The sequence below is a fragment of the Rousettus aegyptiacus genome, unplaced genomic scaffold (assembly GCF_014176215.1).
Source record: "Rousettus aegyptiacus isolate mRouAeg1 unplaced genomic scaffold, mRouAeg1.p scaffold_m13_p_2, whole genome shotgun sequence".
Lineage (NCBI taxonomy): Eukaryota > Metazoa > Chordata > Mammalia > Chiroptera > Pteropodidae > Rousettus > Rousettus aegyptiacus.
This window is the reverse complement of record NW_023416295.1, coordinates 137,246,256-137,264,311: the sequence shown is the minus strand read 5'-3', so window position 1 is coordinate 137,264,311 and position 18,056 is coordinate 137,246,256. Positions and strand designations below refer to the sequence as shown.

The window sequence follows — 18,056 nt, the reverse complement described above, 5'->3', positions numbered from 1 at the left end:
AGAATAGACCATATATCTTGTAAATAATCTACAGTAAATATTACTTCTCTTGGACTTTTTAAGGAACGTACAGCTAAATTTTGAGGCCATTCCCAAAATTCTAAAAGATGCTCAGGTCACATTAAGAATGTTATGTTTGATTCTATATTGCTACTTTCAGAGGAAAATTATAGAATATTGTTTGATGGTAATGGTGATGGTAATGGTGAGTGTGTATAAGGGAGATGTTGGCCAGAACATAAAAAAAGCCTGGAAACCATGCTATAAGGAACAATGGAGAGAACCTTGGGTATGTTTTCTAAAAAGAAAAAAGATCTTTGTATTTATAGCTCTGAATGAGGAAGACTAGAATTGCTACAAATCTTCTGCAATTATCATCTTTTCAAATTGTTTCTCTGAACTTTATTTCCTTAGAATAGACATTTGTAGATTAAGTTATTGCATATAAACAGGCTTACACCTACAAACTATACTACCAGATTGCTCTTTAGAAAGAAAGACCAGTTTTCATCCCCACCTCCAGTATGAGTATCTTTCCTACCATATCTTTAGTTAGTATTTAGTATTTTCATTTTAAATCTTTGTCGAATTGATGTTTTTTTAAAAAAATAAAAATAAAAAACCACTAGACTCATTGTGGGATATTTACTGTTTAGAATTTACTATTTTCCTTTTTGTCTTCCTGTCACTCTACTTTTTGTTCTTATTTTAAGTGTGAACTTATGGGTTTTAAAGAGTCTACGTTCAAATTTTCCTTAGATAAGGCTAGGGAGCCAGAGCACTATTTGCTTCTCTTTTGCTGTAAGGTTCTTTGCTACCCCTATGGCTCCCAGCAGAGTCCTGACAGGCACTTTGATCTATGAGGTTGGGTCTAAAGCCTCTAAAATGACCCTGAGCAGTTGTCAGCACTAGCTTTAAATGCCCATTTCCATTCTCAAGCACAGACCTGCTTTTCCAGTTCTGGGTAGTCTCAAGTGCTTGGGTTTTGAATTGAGATGGTGGAACCTAAAGTTTCTGATTCTATTGAGCAGGGCTCACTTTGGAAATGTCCAAGAACCTAAAACAGATAGGATTACATTGTCTGGAGTATTCTTCAGATAATCTGATTTTCGATCTGAAAGTCATTCTGGCTGTTTCTGAAGCTCCTCACTTAACTAGTTGATGTGGCTGAAGTCGGGCATGGTTGGCATGGTTGGCATGGTTACTGAGCAACCCAAACTCTGTGAATTATTAGCCTTAAGATACTCATAAAGGTTGCTACTCTTTTCCTCCAAAGAATAGTCAGAAAGTTTTTATTCTGAGCCTTATGTACTCAGGGTGATGCAGGACAGGGTAAATTTCCCTGAGTTGGTTGGGGGAGACTAAGCCCTACACTGAGTGAAGAAGAGAGTCCTTTGGTGGAGAGTGCAGAAAGAATTCAACACGCACGCCAAAGTTGGAGTCAAAAGGGAAGTTTATTAGAAAAGGAGAAACACTCCACAGAGAGTGGTCTCCTCTCAGAGGCGGAGTGAAAGGGACAGTGAGAAAGAGAGAGACAGAGTAAAGGCACTGAGAGAGACCCCGAGTGTTCAGAGAAGTCAGTTTATATGCCATTCATTAGCTCCCATTTCCTTTGATATGGACATACAGTTGAGGAAGGGGAAGAATATGTAGTGTGAAAAGATAAGAATATGTAGAGTGAAAGGCCTGCAGGCAGTTAGTTCCTAGCCTTTAATCCATAGATTCCCCATGGTTTTAGCCATAAGGAATGACTCTTGGTTCCCGTTTCTCCTTCACAAGTGAGAAGAATGGGTTGTTAGTAAGTAATCAAGCAGAAATCTTCCTTTGTTCTGAAGGTGTCCTCCTGGCCTGGCTGCAGGGCCGATCAGCATATTGTAGTCTCTGACTGTGGCTTGATTAACATTTTAATTCTCTTGCCTCCTCCCTATATTAATATATTTACAATTAGATCAACGGATTACTGCTCAAACCTGTTTACCAAAAAATAAGATATTTTCAAGGTGGTCTTTTGACCTGAGAATTAAAGTAAGGAGTATGTCTTCTGCTCTATGTCCTTTTGCTTGAAATTTACACTCAGAAGTAGAACCAAGATTTAAATACCTATCAGGTTAATAAACAACATTTTAGTCTTTTACAGAGGGAAGCCTCTGATAGGCATTACAGAATTAAGATCTGATTTTTGAATACTAAAATTACCTGTGAAATGTTGCCTGACTCAGAACTAACCCAGTAAAAAATCAGGAACTTGAAACCCTACTCCTGATTCCTACTACTTGCCTTTATTGTGCGAAGTACTATCCTCTCTTTCAGACTCCAGGAGTAACAAACAGGTTTCAAAGAATTTAGCTGAAGAGAGGAACACAAAGTCTCTTTGCTCCTGACCTCATATTTGGCGTGGGGCAAGAATCTGTTTCCAAAAAAAACATGACCTCTGCTCCCAACCTGTCTGTGTGGGTGCTGTTGGGAAAAGAAAATGTATCCAATTGTTCCTACCAGAGGTGAAGAGGTCAGAGAGGATTGCTTGAGGTACTTATCCATTTATAGGGATACTTAGAGCTGAGAATAAAACAGACGATTATGTGCCAGAGATAAAACACAGTAGCAAAGGAGGAGAGAAATCAGCAAGAATCAACTCACAATTAAAGGGAGTGGGAGAGGGTTTAAGAGGATGGCGATGGGGGAGGGGTCTCTCTTCTGCTGTAGGCAAAGCAGGATAATTTATGGGTGGCATACTGCAGTAAGAGTTATAGAGTATTAGATATTTTGTGGTGTGGGAAAGGTGGAGAGCCCTCCTCTTTTACCAGTAGTCTGCATGATTCAGGGAGGAGACAATAAAACAATTGCTATACACAGGCTGCTTTTCTTGAGCAGAGACATTGTTTACTCTAAGTCAACTTTTGTATTTATATTTTACTCGTATTCTTCATAAATAGTTACTAAGTAGTTCTAGTTGCAAAACATCATGCTAGCTTGGTATGCCAGGTCTTGAGGCTCCATCTGTGCTAATTATATATGCTGCCTACCTCGTGATTGGAGCTGGGAATACTCTAGAGGAAAAGCAAGCTTTTAAATCTTATTCTTTTGTGGTACGGTTTAAAGTCCTGCCTCAATCTGAAGAAAAGAAAGTAGAATAGACAGATGGGCTACTTTTAATTCTAGATACATTTTTCTAAGTTGATAGATGTTAGTAATTTTTTTACTCAGTTATCCTTACTTCTCACATAGATAGTTTTATAGAGGGGATATTATACATACCAAAACCATGTTTGTTTTACATATTTATATTCTCATAAGTACCGATGTTAATGTACATTAACAAGAATGATTGTAATTGGTTTTGTTCTTTAAAAAACCTTTAGCAATCCTGTTAGAGAATATTATTCTTAATTTATAACTATCCAACTCTTTCTAAAGTATTCAGAAGTTCGTCTTCCTAATACCCACTTTCTGTTTCCCCTGTTGAAAGTCATTTGCATCACTGAGCCAAAGGTTTCCCACATGAGTCTGTCTTCTCATGGTATTAACTTGAAGGCTTTTTACTTATTCTTCCTTTCTTCCTTTCAGTCATTAAAGTCAAAGGCCCTAATTCTTATTTGTAACAAGCCTACCACAAAACAAACCCCAGTTTATTTTTACTTCTTTGCTATTTATCATTCCTCCAATTGTTTTCTGTGGTCAAGTACCACTCTCTACTCTTTGAACATACCCCTGATGATCTTCCATTTGTTTGGGGCTATTTTCATATTGGATCTTCACATGTGCTCAGAATCAGTCTAGCAGCTCCAGTCTCCACTGCAGATCTATCTTGTTCTTCCTGTTCTGACCCAGCCTACATCTGCCCATTCCTATTGACTGTCCATTTGCTTGGAAAAGCCCCAGTGTAACCTTGGCCATCATGAGAACACTATGCCCTTACCAAGAGGGACCCTTTGGAATGGTGCCAACATTTCCATTCTTTGGGCATTTAAATGGTGCTGAGGTTTTACAGCATAGCAAATGGGGGAGAGGATCAGACTGCCTCCTTGAGACTTTTACCACATTTTTTCACTTGGACTCCCCAAACTCACAAATGCTCTAATACTTCCAACTGTTTCCGCCTCTAAACCTCTGTATTAGTTTCCTAAGACTGCCATAACACATTATTACAATCTTGTTGGCAGAAAACAACAGGAAACTACTCTCTCACAGTTCTGGAGGCCAGAAGTTCAAAATCAAAGGTTGGCAGGGCTGCACGCGCTACAAGGGCGGTAGGGAACAACCCCATTCCTTGCCTCCTTCAGCTTCCGGTGGCTCCAGATGTTCCTTGGCTTGTGGCCGCATCACTTCAGTTTCTACCTGCTCGGTCAACGTTGTATCCTCCTTCTATGTATGTCTTTCCTTTGTATTTCTCTTATAAAGACACTTGCCATTAGATTTAGGGCCCACCTATATAATCCAGGATGATCTTACCTCCAAGATCCTTAACTCAATCCCAGTCTTAAAAGGGTCTACAAGACCCTTTATTCATATAAGGTCACATTCACAGGTTCTGATGATTTGAAAATAGTCATATCTATTTGGCAGTGTCAGCACCGAGCTAATCAAGAAGGGGAGGTTTCGGTGGCAAGAGGCCCAGTTGAAAGAACGCATAAGGAGAACGAAAGGCAGGCACCAACCTTAATTGACAAGAGTACATGCTTCTGCATTAGGCGACCTCATGGGCTCCACATATGTCAGAGAACAATAGTGGCATTCTGCCACACGTGCATAATAAACAATGGACTGAGTCATTCTTATATGAATTAGGCACAGGCCTTTTCTCTGTGAAAAGCCCTTCAGAAACCAAAATTTCACCTTTCTCTTACAATTATCTAAAAGAAGTCCCTGTGTATATGAACTAAGATAAATTCTGATTTGTCGTGAAGAAGGGTAGTGGAGATAGGAGATAAAGAGACAGAATCAAAACAGAGGGGAAGGCAAGGCCAAACTTTTCATCATAAAGTAAAAAGTATATGTCAAATACATAGATCAAGTGCATATCAAAACAAGGAAGTAGATGGTAAAATAGTGTTTGGGAGGGTTAAAAGCCTATCAGAGTAAGGCATGAGTTAGTTTGAGCCATACAGAAATTTGTCCAAAAGTAGAAACTGTACACTGGGATGCTTAGCATTTACTGTGGAGATGAGTACAACATTTTAAAAGGCTACATGTTTATGGTATGCATTACCAGATAAAAATTCCTTAACTAATAAGATAATTAGTCATAGACAAGCCTAAAGGAATAAATTTTCCAAATAAATAGTATACAGGTATTTATACATATTATATATATGTAGGTTATTTATTAAAAACACATGTGGAAATATTTTAAGAGAGCTTAAAATAATGTATAGTCCTGGCTTGGTTGTATGTTTTAATCATATCAAATAAGTAATCTCAGATCTTATCCTACCCTTAATTTATAAACTTCCCATTAGTATCTAGTATTTAGCAGCATGAATTCTGAGAAGTGCTTAATAAATCTTAATGAATTATTATAACATTTATTATCACTGCCCTACATGATTTCAGTTTAAATCTACAAAACTAATTAAAAAGGGGTGTAAACATGTAAGTCCCCCAGTAATAAATCATTGACTACTCATACATACATCAATGGCATTCTATATAATTTTTAACTGTTCCAGTTTGAACCCTTGCCTAAGGAAATCTTCCTGAATTCTACCTTGAGAATACATACAGCTCTTTGCTGTTCAAGGTATAGCCTATGAACTAGCAGCTTAGGCATGACCTGGGAGTTTGTCTTCCCACAGGAGACTTACTAAATCGATGATTCATATGCATATCACTCTTTCTAGTTGGTTATTTATTAATGACTTCTCCTCTTACTTCCTGGAACTTAACATTTTGTCATTCTCAGTTTTCTTTTTTTTTTTTTTTAATGTCAACTCAAAGTAGTAAAATAAAAGTGGGGTATTATAAAACTGATGTCACTTAACTAATATTCTCTATTTAATGTTCATTTTATTTAGATCCCCCAATTATTGAAGGAAATATGGAAGCAGCAAGAGCAGTAGATTTAATCCCATGGATGGAATATGAGTTTCGTGTGGTAGCAACCAATACATTGGGAATAGGAGAGCCCAGTATACCATCAAACAAGATCAAGACAGATGGTGCCGGTATGTAGAAGAAACTTTTTAAAATTTAGAAGGCTTATAAATACAGTACCACTTTAACATATTTTGAATGTATTTGGAAATAAATAATAGTCTGAGGTAAGTGATTCATCTACACACTTCGCGTGTATATGTATTGCACACAGGTGTGTGAATTCTATGTCAAGACAGTCGAAAAGCGAAGAAAGGAAATCTGAAGTCTGAGAATATTTTTACATCATTAATGCAGGGGAAGAGGTCAATAGAGAGCACTGCATATGACCACTTACATGAAGTTGGTATTTAGAATATAAACATTAACCAGGAAGACTCTTGATTAAGCAGGTTCCATGACTGAGAAGGTTCATAATTTTGTGTGTCTCTCAAAGACATTTATAACTGAATGGCCGCATGGATGGAGAGTATGGGCATGGAGGGTAGGTTGTGCAAGGCTTGGAGAGAATGTGATGAGAACTTCTCAGATATTTACCACTTAGCGAGTCATAGCATCTCTGGGAAGTAGCTGAAATGTGTCCTTTATTAGGTGTTGCTCTAAATATGTTTTTTTTTTTTAAATCATAGCTCAAACTTGGCTGTTCTTCCAATTTAGTCACATTTTTTAAAGCTAAGTACTAACTACATTTAAATTGCCTTAAGTAAAGTACTCCACTCTATTTTCATTTCGCCTGCATTACTAGGCAAAATCATTGTTCCGATTCTAATAATAACTCTTTTTTATTATTCCCTGTGTATGAAAAAGAAAATATTTTGTAGGCATTCTGAGTTTATTTTTACTATGCCTTGCCAAACTTAGTGCTTTATTTGGGGAGAAGATTTTAAATGGATGACAGACTGCCATTAAAATTCTTCTATGATATCTTAATATAGTTTATTCACATTTTTAGCTACCTCAATTCCTTGGCCAAACTTCTAAATAAAATTATAAATATGAATTCTAATGTCTTTAGTTTTTCGATCCAAGTTATTTACTTACAGGACCGTCATCAGTAAACTAACTCTTAAAGTTTCATGTAACTTCATGTAATTTACCAGATAAAAATGATTCTGTAATAAAGGAAAAAACCCTAAAGCGCTGATCTGCCCCGAGTATTTTAACATATTTAAGTTCATCCTCATAATAATATTTTGAAGTAGCTATTACTATTCAAGTTCATTAATGGGCAGTGGACACGGGGCACTAAATAATTTACCTAAATTAATATAACTACTTGCAAGATTCAAAATTCAGAATCTGATGTGTCTAATAATTCTGCTGTTTATTGCGCTTCTTTCTTAAAGGAGTTTCCTCTAGCAGGACTCATAAAAACACATCCATTTGTAGGAGCCTTTATTAATGTTGTAGCAGAAGCTTAGATTTCATCCTTACCTTCAAAATTAGATGACTTAACTGCTATTTTGTTGTTCTTTTGGCATATCCATTTGCATTACCTTTTTAAAGCACCACTCTTACTTTAAGTTTGCTCAGATCATATTTTGTTAAGGAATTAATTATCCCTTTAGTGAGCTTAGAAAATAACTTCCTTAAAAGTCTTCAGAGCCAAACAAACAAACCTATGCAGTGATATCAGTCTCATTCGGAATGTAAGATACAGCTCTATAGTAATATGAGATGCTTCATTTCTTTCCATTGTAGAAAAAAATAAATCCTATATCCTATAACATATTTGTTAATATTTAATAAGAAAATATTTTAGAGTATTTTATTAATCAATTTTTATGGCTACCATTATTTATGCATGTGTTATGTTATCAGACACAGTGCTGAGCTCTTTCCTTTCATGGCTCCATTTAATTCCCACATAACTTTATCAAACTGGTATTATTATTCCTAATTGTACAGACAAGTGAGTTAAGTTTACACCTAGAGAATGTGAAGTAGAGCTGGGATTGAAACTCAGGTTTTTCTAATTCAGGTTTTACTAGTTCTAAAAGCTTTGCTCTACTCTCTGGGAGGGCAGTGTACCGTATTGAAGCCCCAGGACACTAATCCTTCAGGAGAATCCTGGTACCATCGTTTAATAGTTCTGTGATTAGGGGCACATTACTTAACTTCTCTGAGCTTCAGTTTTCTCATCGCTAAATGAAAATTATCTTATGAGATTATTTTTTATGATTAAAATCATGCAAGGAAAGTAAGACTGTCTAGTGCATATTTGCTGAATAACATTTATTATGAGATTAATGCTCACTTTAAACTTAAATATGCTTTTAAGAAAATATTGTCTACGCTGTAATTGATCACCTCATTTGGCAATATAAACATCCATTTTTACAAGCGTAGTAGAGGATGGTATAATTTCATATAATTTTTAATCATCTTAAGGAAATAATTTTATATACTTAATATATTTTCAACAGTCTTTTTCTGTAATTATTTTGTTATCCTGCTTTAAAAAATTAAATATGCATAAAATTAGACATTTATATTTTTCATTCTTACAAGAAAATAAAAATACTTTCTAAAACAGGAGGATGTTTGTCTTATCATGTACCATTATAACAACTCTCTAAGAGATGCCAGCATATGTCATGTGGGATAAAGGCTGATTCCCATTTGATGGAAAGGTTTCTCCTGCCTCATTATGCTGATTGAAAGACATGACATTATCTAATGCAGCACATGCCCTTATCTGTCCAATTACTTAATGTTAAGATTGCAGTGCACAGTTGGGTATATTCTTTGGATTCAGACAAGTGCATTATAAAAGGATGGTCCCAAATGAAGAATTAGAAGATGTGTTTGCAATTTATTGTAACCCATTTAATTTTGACTGTAAGAAAGAGATAATAAAAGCTTCCTTCAAAGTAATGTGTTATCGTAAGACACATCCCCATAGCTAATAGATCTGCAGCTGCAGTTCTTGAGTTGATATCCAAAAATGGTACATGCAGGGTTGTTTTGACAGTTTTGGCATTTATTTACCAGATCAACCTTCAAAGGAAAAGAGAGAAAAAAACATAACACCAGAATCAACACTTTTATACTATGCATCAAGCTTTAATTTCTTGTCTAATAAAGCTATTCTGCTATTTCATTTATTTTTTTTTAACCTTTTTAGATATGATCGATAAGGGGAATGGTGATAACATATTTTGTAGCTAGTAAGGTATTATGTTAAAGTTAGTTATTGTAATTAGTAATTAAACAGATTAAAAAAGCAGAGTATATATTTTTAAGCCATCAGGAGGTCTAAGTTAAAGTTGCAGCTTCTCTACATAAGCAGTCTGACCTGGACTGTTTAAAGAGTTTCTTTTGGGACCCTTTTGCCTTTTCTGTAAAAAAGAGGCTAAGTTGACCCTTGAATGACATGAGAGTTAAAGGGCCAGACCCTGCACAATCAAAAATCTGCCTGTAACTTTTGACTCCTTCAGAACTTAACTACTAATAGCCTACTGTTGACTGGGAGCCTTCCAGATAACATAAATGGTTGATGAACACATATTTTGTATATAATGTGTATTATATACTGTACTCTTAGAATAAAGTAAGCTAGGGAAAAGAAATTGTTATTAAGAAAATCACAAGGAAAATACATTTATAGTACTGTACTATATTTATTCATACTGAAAGTTTATGCTGTCTGTTTACAAAATGAAAAATTTCTACGTATAAGTGTACCTGCACAGTTCAAACCCGTGTTCAAGGGTCAACTGTACTTATTTCAAAGTGCTGATGTGAGTATCCAATTAGGTGTGGTATGTAAAAATCATTTTTAAGTTCTAGATGAGCCATTTGTTAAGCTAGGCTTCATTCATTCATTCATTCATTCAGCAAACTTTACAAATTGGGGGTATTTAACATTGAATTTAAATGAGTTGTGAATACTTAATTTCTACTAAATTAAAGAGCGCATCTTTGGAACTGAATCAAATTTTATTCATATTATTATCTTCAGTATTTAGCACAGTGCAGTGTTCATAATTGATGTTCCAAATTATTTGGAGAAGGAAAAAGGAGAAAAAAAGAAGGATAGGACAATTATTCTGGGAATTAGATGTTAATAGAAGATGATAAAAATAGAAGCAGTTGTCAAAGCAACAGTGGTATGTGCATATCATGATTTAGAAGAATTAATTATCAAATATAATTTGTTTTGCTTGAAAACAAGGTCAACATAGGCATTAGATGCTTTTGTTGTTAATATACTGAGAGAAATAAAATAGGACGTGTTCAGTCTCCTTATTTTAAACAATCCATAATTTATTTGAGTTCATCATAATAATCTTACCATGCATTATGATTATATCAGTGTGCAGCCTTCTTCTCTATCCATCCAAATGTTTCCCTAGACGATGTATTTTTAGATGATCATTTCATAGAACAGTTAACAAATTTACAATGTTCTACCAATTTAAATTTCCTATTTGAGAAAAAAGCCTAGATAAATAAACAAATCTACAATTTCAGCTTGAAAAGACCCTAAGATATTAATATTGTGAACTATCTTGGACTCTATATCTTTTTTACCTGGTGGATATATTGGAGTGTTAGCAGTCTGTGGCACCATCGAGCCATAAGGTCTAAAAATAAGTACTCTTATTTGAGTATAAAAAGGTTATGTATTTAATCCGATTTTATTAGCAGCTCTTCAAAAAAACGTATATTTAAAGAGATTTTTAAAAAAGCAGATGTAAGACTTCAATCCCTTTCGTTTTCTAGACTCTAGAACATTATTTATATAAAAATTTTGAATCTCTTGCTAAATTTTTTTTAAGTCACAATGAAATTTTGATGTAAATGAACGTGAAAAATTGCATTCATGGTAACTTTATTTATTTACAAAAGACTATACAAGTTAAAGCAATAATGAACAAGAACTAAGTAGTTAACATATTTTGAATGAAGGACCTATCTCCATATACTCTGTAATTTTCATAATTTAAGATTTGTCACAAGCCAATTTATACATTGCTAAATAAACATCAAATCCCAAAGAGGCAAGGAGCCCCCTTCCTTGTGGTGGATAAGTTCCAAGACCCCCTGAGTGGATGCCTGAAATTGCAGAAAATACTAAACCGTATTTAGACTGTTTTTTCCCATACAGACGTATGACAAAGTTTAACTTATAAATAAGACACAGTAAGATATGAAGAACAATAGCAAATAATAAAATAGAACAATTATAACAATATCCTATAATAAAAGTTATGTTATTGTACTGTACTCACCCTTCTGCTTGTGATGATGTAAGATGATACAATGCCTACATAATGAGATGAAGTGAGGTGAATGGCATAGTCACTGTGAGATAGCTACAGGCTACTATTGACCTTCTGAGGATACTAACAAGCACTAGGGCTTCTCTCAGGCATATCTGAATTGCCAGCATTACTGCTCTTGTACTTCGGGGCCCTTATTTAAAAAAATAAGGGTTACTTAAACACAAACACCGCCATGCCACTGGAGTCAGTCTGATAACTGAGGAGGCTACTAAATGACTAACAAGTGGATAAATGTATACTGCATGGATACATAGGATAAAAGGATGATTCACACTCAAGCAGGACAGCATGAGATTTTATCGCACTACTCAGAACAGAGTGTAATTTAAAACTTATAAATTGTTTATTTCTGGAATTTTCCATGTAATGTTTTCACACCCTGTTGACTGTGGGTAACTGAAACTACAGAAAATGAATTAATAATGGGAGACTTATATGTAAATTATTTAAGCTTTCAAATCTAAAAGTAAAATTGGCAGCATTAGATTATTTTACTGGAAAAAAAAACAGCCATGGCATTGGCTTAATTTTTGTTTTAAAATATTTTTTAGATCTATGACTGAAATACAGAAGCACTCTCATAAACAGCAGTTAGGGAATCACTATTAGACTAAAAATCATGGCCGAAGGACAGGTTAAAGAACCTTACTATTTTTAATCTTTCACAGTAAGATCGTAAATATTGTTTATTCACGATTAATTCAATAATTCTGTATTTTTCCTAAATATTGGTTCAAATTCTTTTAAATGATTTATTGTTAAAAGAAAGTCTAGTTTGTTCACTGTTAAATTTCCTGGAGCCTAAAGTTAAATAAGTTTCTTTGTGCTTAGAATGATTTACTTCCCTGAAAGGAATCACTATTTGGCCAGGACCCCCTTTCCTGCAGGGCTAAAAGCAAATAGAGTGCCTTGCTGCTCTCTTCTTAGATTCAAGTCAGATAGGTAGGTTATGTGTCAATTCCACCTGTGAAAAAAATGTCCCTTAGCTGCTAAGACTACAACTGAACATTCAAAGCTAAATGGAGGAAATTAAATCAATAATTAATCCAAGAAAGATATAAAAACACTATTAAGAGATCCATTTACCTTTATTTCTGTGCTTTTGCTTGTCTCGTTTTAATCATCATGAGCTCAGTGGGTCATTTTTGAAGAGAAAATAAATCTTGAATTAGTAGTTTGAAGTGTATTAAAAGAACTCAATAAACATTATAAAATGGAAAAAATATTGAATTTAATATAAATATGCTCCATTATTCTAAATAAAAAAATGTTAGTAATAGTTATAAGAAAAAGGATCACAATGAAATGATTTAGAAAATAATACCTGTTCTGGTGAACACACTGCTTGATTCAACAAATTGCAGTATAATAAATTATTTTAGAGTTAGTTTTGAAATTTTTTTGCCTGCGGCTACTGTGCTTATATGTAAAGTTAAACACAAAATTTGATTTATTCATTGATTGTAAGACAGCATACTCTTTGTTCCTCTATAGCCTAGTGAGTTTTAACTTCAGAATATGAGTTATGGAGTTCAAAGAGTTTCCAGAAGTTATTTTAATATCCCAGCCTTCAATATGTGTTTGTCTAGAGTACTATAAGTAAATTATCTTTTACGATCTCTATGAACTTAATTTCATTTCTAATACTTACATTAGAAATGAATAGTAAAATAAAATCTCTCAACTTTCAAATTGATTTCTTCATTAGTAAAAGAAATCAAAATATAGTATTGTAGATATAAAGGAAAGCATGAACTTTATTTCTATGAAATTAATGTATATACTTCACCAAAGAATTTGCATGGCTAACCGTAGCAGAAGTTTTGAAATATCTATCTTTGAATTACAATTATTTGTAAGGATTCATTAGTAAATGAACATCTTGCTTTGAGTACTCTGAGGAAGATGTGACTATTTTCAATTTGGAAGGAATTTGCAGACTCAAGAGTGAACTGACATTTCATCTCTTTTTTAAAATGTTTGCAAATCTGGGAATGATATCTCAGATTGCAGCCACAGCATTTGTGTGAGAAAACAGAGGTCCTCTATAAAAACACAGACTTCATCCATGTATTTGGGTAACTGGTCCCCAAGTACCTCAAGTGCAGGGACAAACTACTGATTATATATACAACTCCAGTTAGGTGCAAATCCAATAAAATACAGTGCATAATAAGATACAGTATCCAAAATCCAATAGGGAACAGTACCTATCCTGAAGAACTTTCAAAGAGAAAGAGTAACTTGGAGGAAAAACAAAGAAGAGGTCATTAGACTTGGCAGTTAGAAACAATTTTGTGATTTTTGAGAATGATTTCAGCAATACAAAGAAGTGAAAATAGATTATAGGTTGTTAAAAAGTAGTTATAGAGTTAACTATTAAAAAGTCAATGTCAGTTTTTTGCAGTGCAGTAACAGGAAAGGGTGTGATGGCTTGGAGATTAAGAGGAAAACAGTATTACAAGATAACTTTTAAGGATAGAGAGACTAATAAGAGTTAGGGCCTCTATAGTAGACTGGCTGAAAACTGAAGGATTGATATAAGAGGATGGATTAGGTTAGAGATGGAGTCACTGACAGGGCAAGGTTCCAGAAAAGATTTAGGAATTGGAAGTGGGAGCATAAGGAAAAATAATAGATTTCTAATGTTTCCAGATAGTTGGAGGAAATATTATCCTGAGTTAATGCACGTGCACCATTTTATAACAGTCATTTGTAGATTGCAGCATAAAACTAACACAACAGTTAGTTGTTGGAAGGTCATGGGTTCAAAAGTAAACCTGTGAAATATTTCCCAGCAAAGTACATCTAATCTTCAAAATCATATTAAATAAAAGAACACAGAAAAAGAAGAAAGATGAGGGAAGAAAATTTGCTTTGCTATTCTTTGCTGAAGAAAACTGGTACATTTCTTATGGCGCTGAATCAATTTTTATGGCATTATTGCAGCCACTGTGAGGCATTATTATAACAGAGTGGATCTCATAGTCAGTTTGTTTTTCCTAAAGAAGAAAATTATGTTTTTTTGTAGTGAATAAGAACTCTAACATCAGAAAAAATTACATAGCCTCTATATTTTGTTGTTTTGTATGTTTGTTTGTTTGTTTGTTTCAGCACCTAATGTGGCTCCTTCAGATGTGGGAGGCGGGGGAGGAAGCAACAGAGAACTGACCATAACATGGGCGGTGAGTCTTAAGTTGCATATATTATAGGCTGCTTTACCTATATTTAATCTCAAACCTATTTTGTTTCCTGAACTAAATTAAAATAAAAGGCAATACCCAAAGCACAAGCTAGAATAAATTACTAAGATAATTTTTTTCTTAAATGCCTGTAAGATTTTATCTGGCTTACTATGGCTTAGTGTGCAAAATAGATCCTTGATGGCCTAAACGATTAAGCAAACATTGAACTGTCTGATTCTAGGGATATTTAGAACTCAGTGTGGCCTGGTAACCCAACTGTAATTTCTAACATTTTTTATGGACATTCAAAACTCCAAAGATTCCATTAAAAGCTTTTATATCTGCACCTATTCTTCAATTGGAGCTTGTTTCTCACTTGAGATTTACTTTGATCCCTAAGTATAATCAATCGTGATAGGCCAGTCTCAGAAGTCACCCAAGTGAGTTGTTATTGAGGTTTCCAAAATATTTTATTAAACTTTTATGACCCAAAGAGGAGTTCCACATCAGAGACTATAATGTCTGAAAAATAATGCATCTTAGCTGGATTTTTGAAGTGAGAGAGATATTGGGGGGTGGGATGGCTATGATAGCACAAACTTGTCTGAATTAGACATCTAACGTTTATCTAGGTAACATGTTTTATATAACTCCATGTAGTCATTTACTGTTTTCCATATTTAATAACTGCAGATAGTCAAAGAATACAACTTAAGCTCTAAAGCATTTTGAGCACTGCAGGGAAAATGCCAGATTTTATTCTTTACATAAATCAAATTGATTTGTATAACAGATATTTAACAAAAATTGACTTCACTGTTTGCTGCGTAGTCATATTTTACACTTGGCATTTAAATCACATATTTAAGTAAGATTTTAAAAATGTTTTTCTATGTGTAAATCTAAAATTATATGTAAGTTTTAGTGTCAATGGAACATACAAAAATGAAGATAATAGGAAAATTAGAACATTTAACTGTTTTTTATAAGGCTTGATTTTCTCAAACTCTGTAGATATTGGCTTCAGGATAAGATGGTGAGCTTGTCAAAAAATTCAGAATTGGAAATCCATTCTTAAAACTTGCAATAAAGTCTCTGAGAATAGGGCCTGAGTATCATTAATTTTTGAAAGTTCCATAGTCTATTCTGCTGTACTTTTAATTAAAAATACTAAATAGAGAACTAAAAATAAGAAAAGAATGTTTAAACTATTGTGGAAATGTTGGACTATACCTTCTAGTAATCTAAAATCAAATTTTCTATATCCTTCGAGCATGCTTCAGGGTGTCTATACTTAATTTGTGAATAGCATGGGTTTGAACTGCCCACTTACATGAACATATTTTCAATAAATACAGTAAATGTATTTTTTCTTCCTTATGATTTTCATAATAACATTTTCTTTTCTTTAGCTTTATTCTAAAGTGCAGTATATAATATAACACACACCATATGCATTAATTGACAGTTTATATTATCTGTAAGGCTTCAGTCAATACTAGGCTATTAGTAGTTAAGTTATAAGTAGTTAAGTTTTGGGAAGTCAAAAGTTATACACAGATTTTTAACTACACAAGAAAGGTCAACACCTCTTCCCCTCACATTATTCAAGAATCAACTGTATACTGTACAGCCAAGTACAGTGTCTTCTACCTTTTACACTTTATACATTTTTATGTATTCCTATTTAATATAAGTATATTCAAACCACAGTGTTATTTTTAGTTCAAGATGTTTTCCTCAAGACACTTTAACTTGGGTTTCCTAGTGAAAAGATAAATATGCAATTTGCATTTACCTTATTAGCTAAAAATAACTAAATGATTAATATTTATTAGAAAGAGCTTAGTCTACAGCCATGCTACCCTGAACAAGCCCTATCCCGTCTGATCACAGAAGCTAAGCAGGGTCGGGCCTCATTAGTACTTGGATGGGAGACCACTTAGGAAGACTAGGTGCTGTAGGCATAAAAAAAAATAACAATAATAAAGATCGTAAGCTGACAAGGTCCTTGCAATCTGTGAGGTCAGGCAAGGGTTGCCTTGCCTAAAAAAAATAAAAAAATAAAATAAAATAAAATAAAAGATAATAAAATAAAAGAAAAAGCTTTAAGTCAGTATTTAAAGTATGATTGTTAGGGCTAATGCAGACTTCTTTATTGGGAAATTAACATAATAATAAGAAATTCTGAGAAAATAATGAAAAACAGAATACTTGTTTCAATCTTGGAGTCAGACCTTTACCTTCTCTCTTTTTTTTCTTTGACCATTTCTATTGTTTGATTACAATATAAATATTCTAGAGTTTTCCTTATAACTTTTATTATTGCTTATTAACTCCAAAATTCATTTATTCATTTATTGAATAAATACTACTTGAGGCCTTGTTCTAGTACAAGGGATAAAGAAGTAACCAAAACTGACAAACTTTGCCCTCATGATATTTAAATTCTAATAATTGAGAGAAATGATAAAGTAGATAAAGTAAAATATGTAGTGTATATTATGATAGTGTTAAAGAGAAAAAAATAAAGTAGGGAGGTAAAATACGGAGTATTATGGAAACAGTTAAGACATGGCGATCCTGTGGTTAGGGAAAACATAATAGGTAATTTTTACCTCAAGAAAATGATGGAGGGGGCATTATGATGTATGAGAGAGTGTCCAAGGTAGAAGGTAGAAGGAACTGAAAGTACCAAGGCACAGAGCGAGAGGCACCCAGGGATGTTCCAAGAATAGCAAACTTGGTAAGTGAAGTTATCACATGTTTGAGCACCTTTTGCCCTCGAATTTTCAGGCAGCACTAACTTATGAATTAAGTTATGTTTTTACAAAGAACATGCTCCTATGTTGTTTTTATTATTATTATTATTATTATTATTATTATTATTATTATTTGCATAGGATTCCCCCCTCAGTAAATACATTGCTTAAATCTGTTAATATTTCAATTTTTTTTATGTAGCCTTTATCAAGAGAATACCACTACGGCAACAATTTTGGTTACATAGTGGCATTTAAGCCATTTGATGGTGAAGAATGGAAAAAAGTTACAGTAACTAATCCAGATATTGGTCGATATGTCCATAAAGATGAGACCATGCGCCCTTTCACTGCATTTCAAGTCAAAGTTAAGGCCTTCAACAACAAAGGAGATGGACCTTACAGCCTCACAGCAGTCATTAATTCAGCACAAGATGGTAGGTAAAGAAAGCCTTTGCTAACATGATAATGGAGAGAAAAACTAGTTCTCTGATAGGCATTTCATTTGCTTTCTTTCAGAACTTACTTCTTAAGATCTTTTTATAATACTATTCGTTTAGTAAGTGAGTGTTATTTTGAGCCTAATTAAAATGTCAGTCTCTCTTTCTAAATGACAAATATGTTGCCAAAAACTTTTTCATCCTTTAGATCATGTCCATGGTAGTTGAGCTATCCCCAATAAAATCTTTGTTTTGGACTCTCGTTCCTGGCTCCTTGATTATAATTTT

General features: G+C 33.8%; 1 protein-coding gene and 1 pseudogene across 2 annotated transcripts in view; both read left to right on the top strand.

Annotated features, from left to right (window-relative positions):
• Positions 1-18,056, top strand: part of CNTN1 (contactin 1) — a 272,015-nt gene that overhangs the window by 211,026 nt on the left and 42,933 nt on the right. For both annotated transcript variants that reach the window (XM_016151683.2, XM_016151684.2), the window contains 3 exons: positions 6,012-6,161; positions 14,496-14,566; positions 17,531-17,765. In XM_016151683.2, the coding sequence (XP_016007169.1) occupies positions 6,012-6,161; positions 14,496-14,566; positions 17,531-17,765 (456 nt within the window). The remainder of the gene's footprint in view (positions 1-6,011; positions 6,162-14,495; positions 14,567-17,530; positions 17,766-18,056) is intronic.
• Positions 16,415-16,533, top strand: LOC118613974 (annotated as a pseudogene).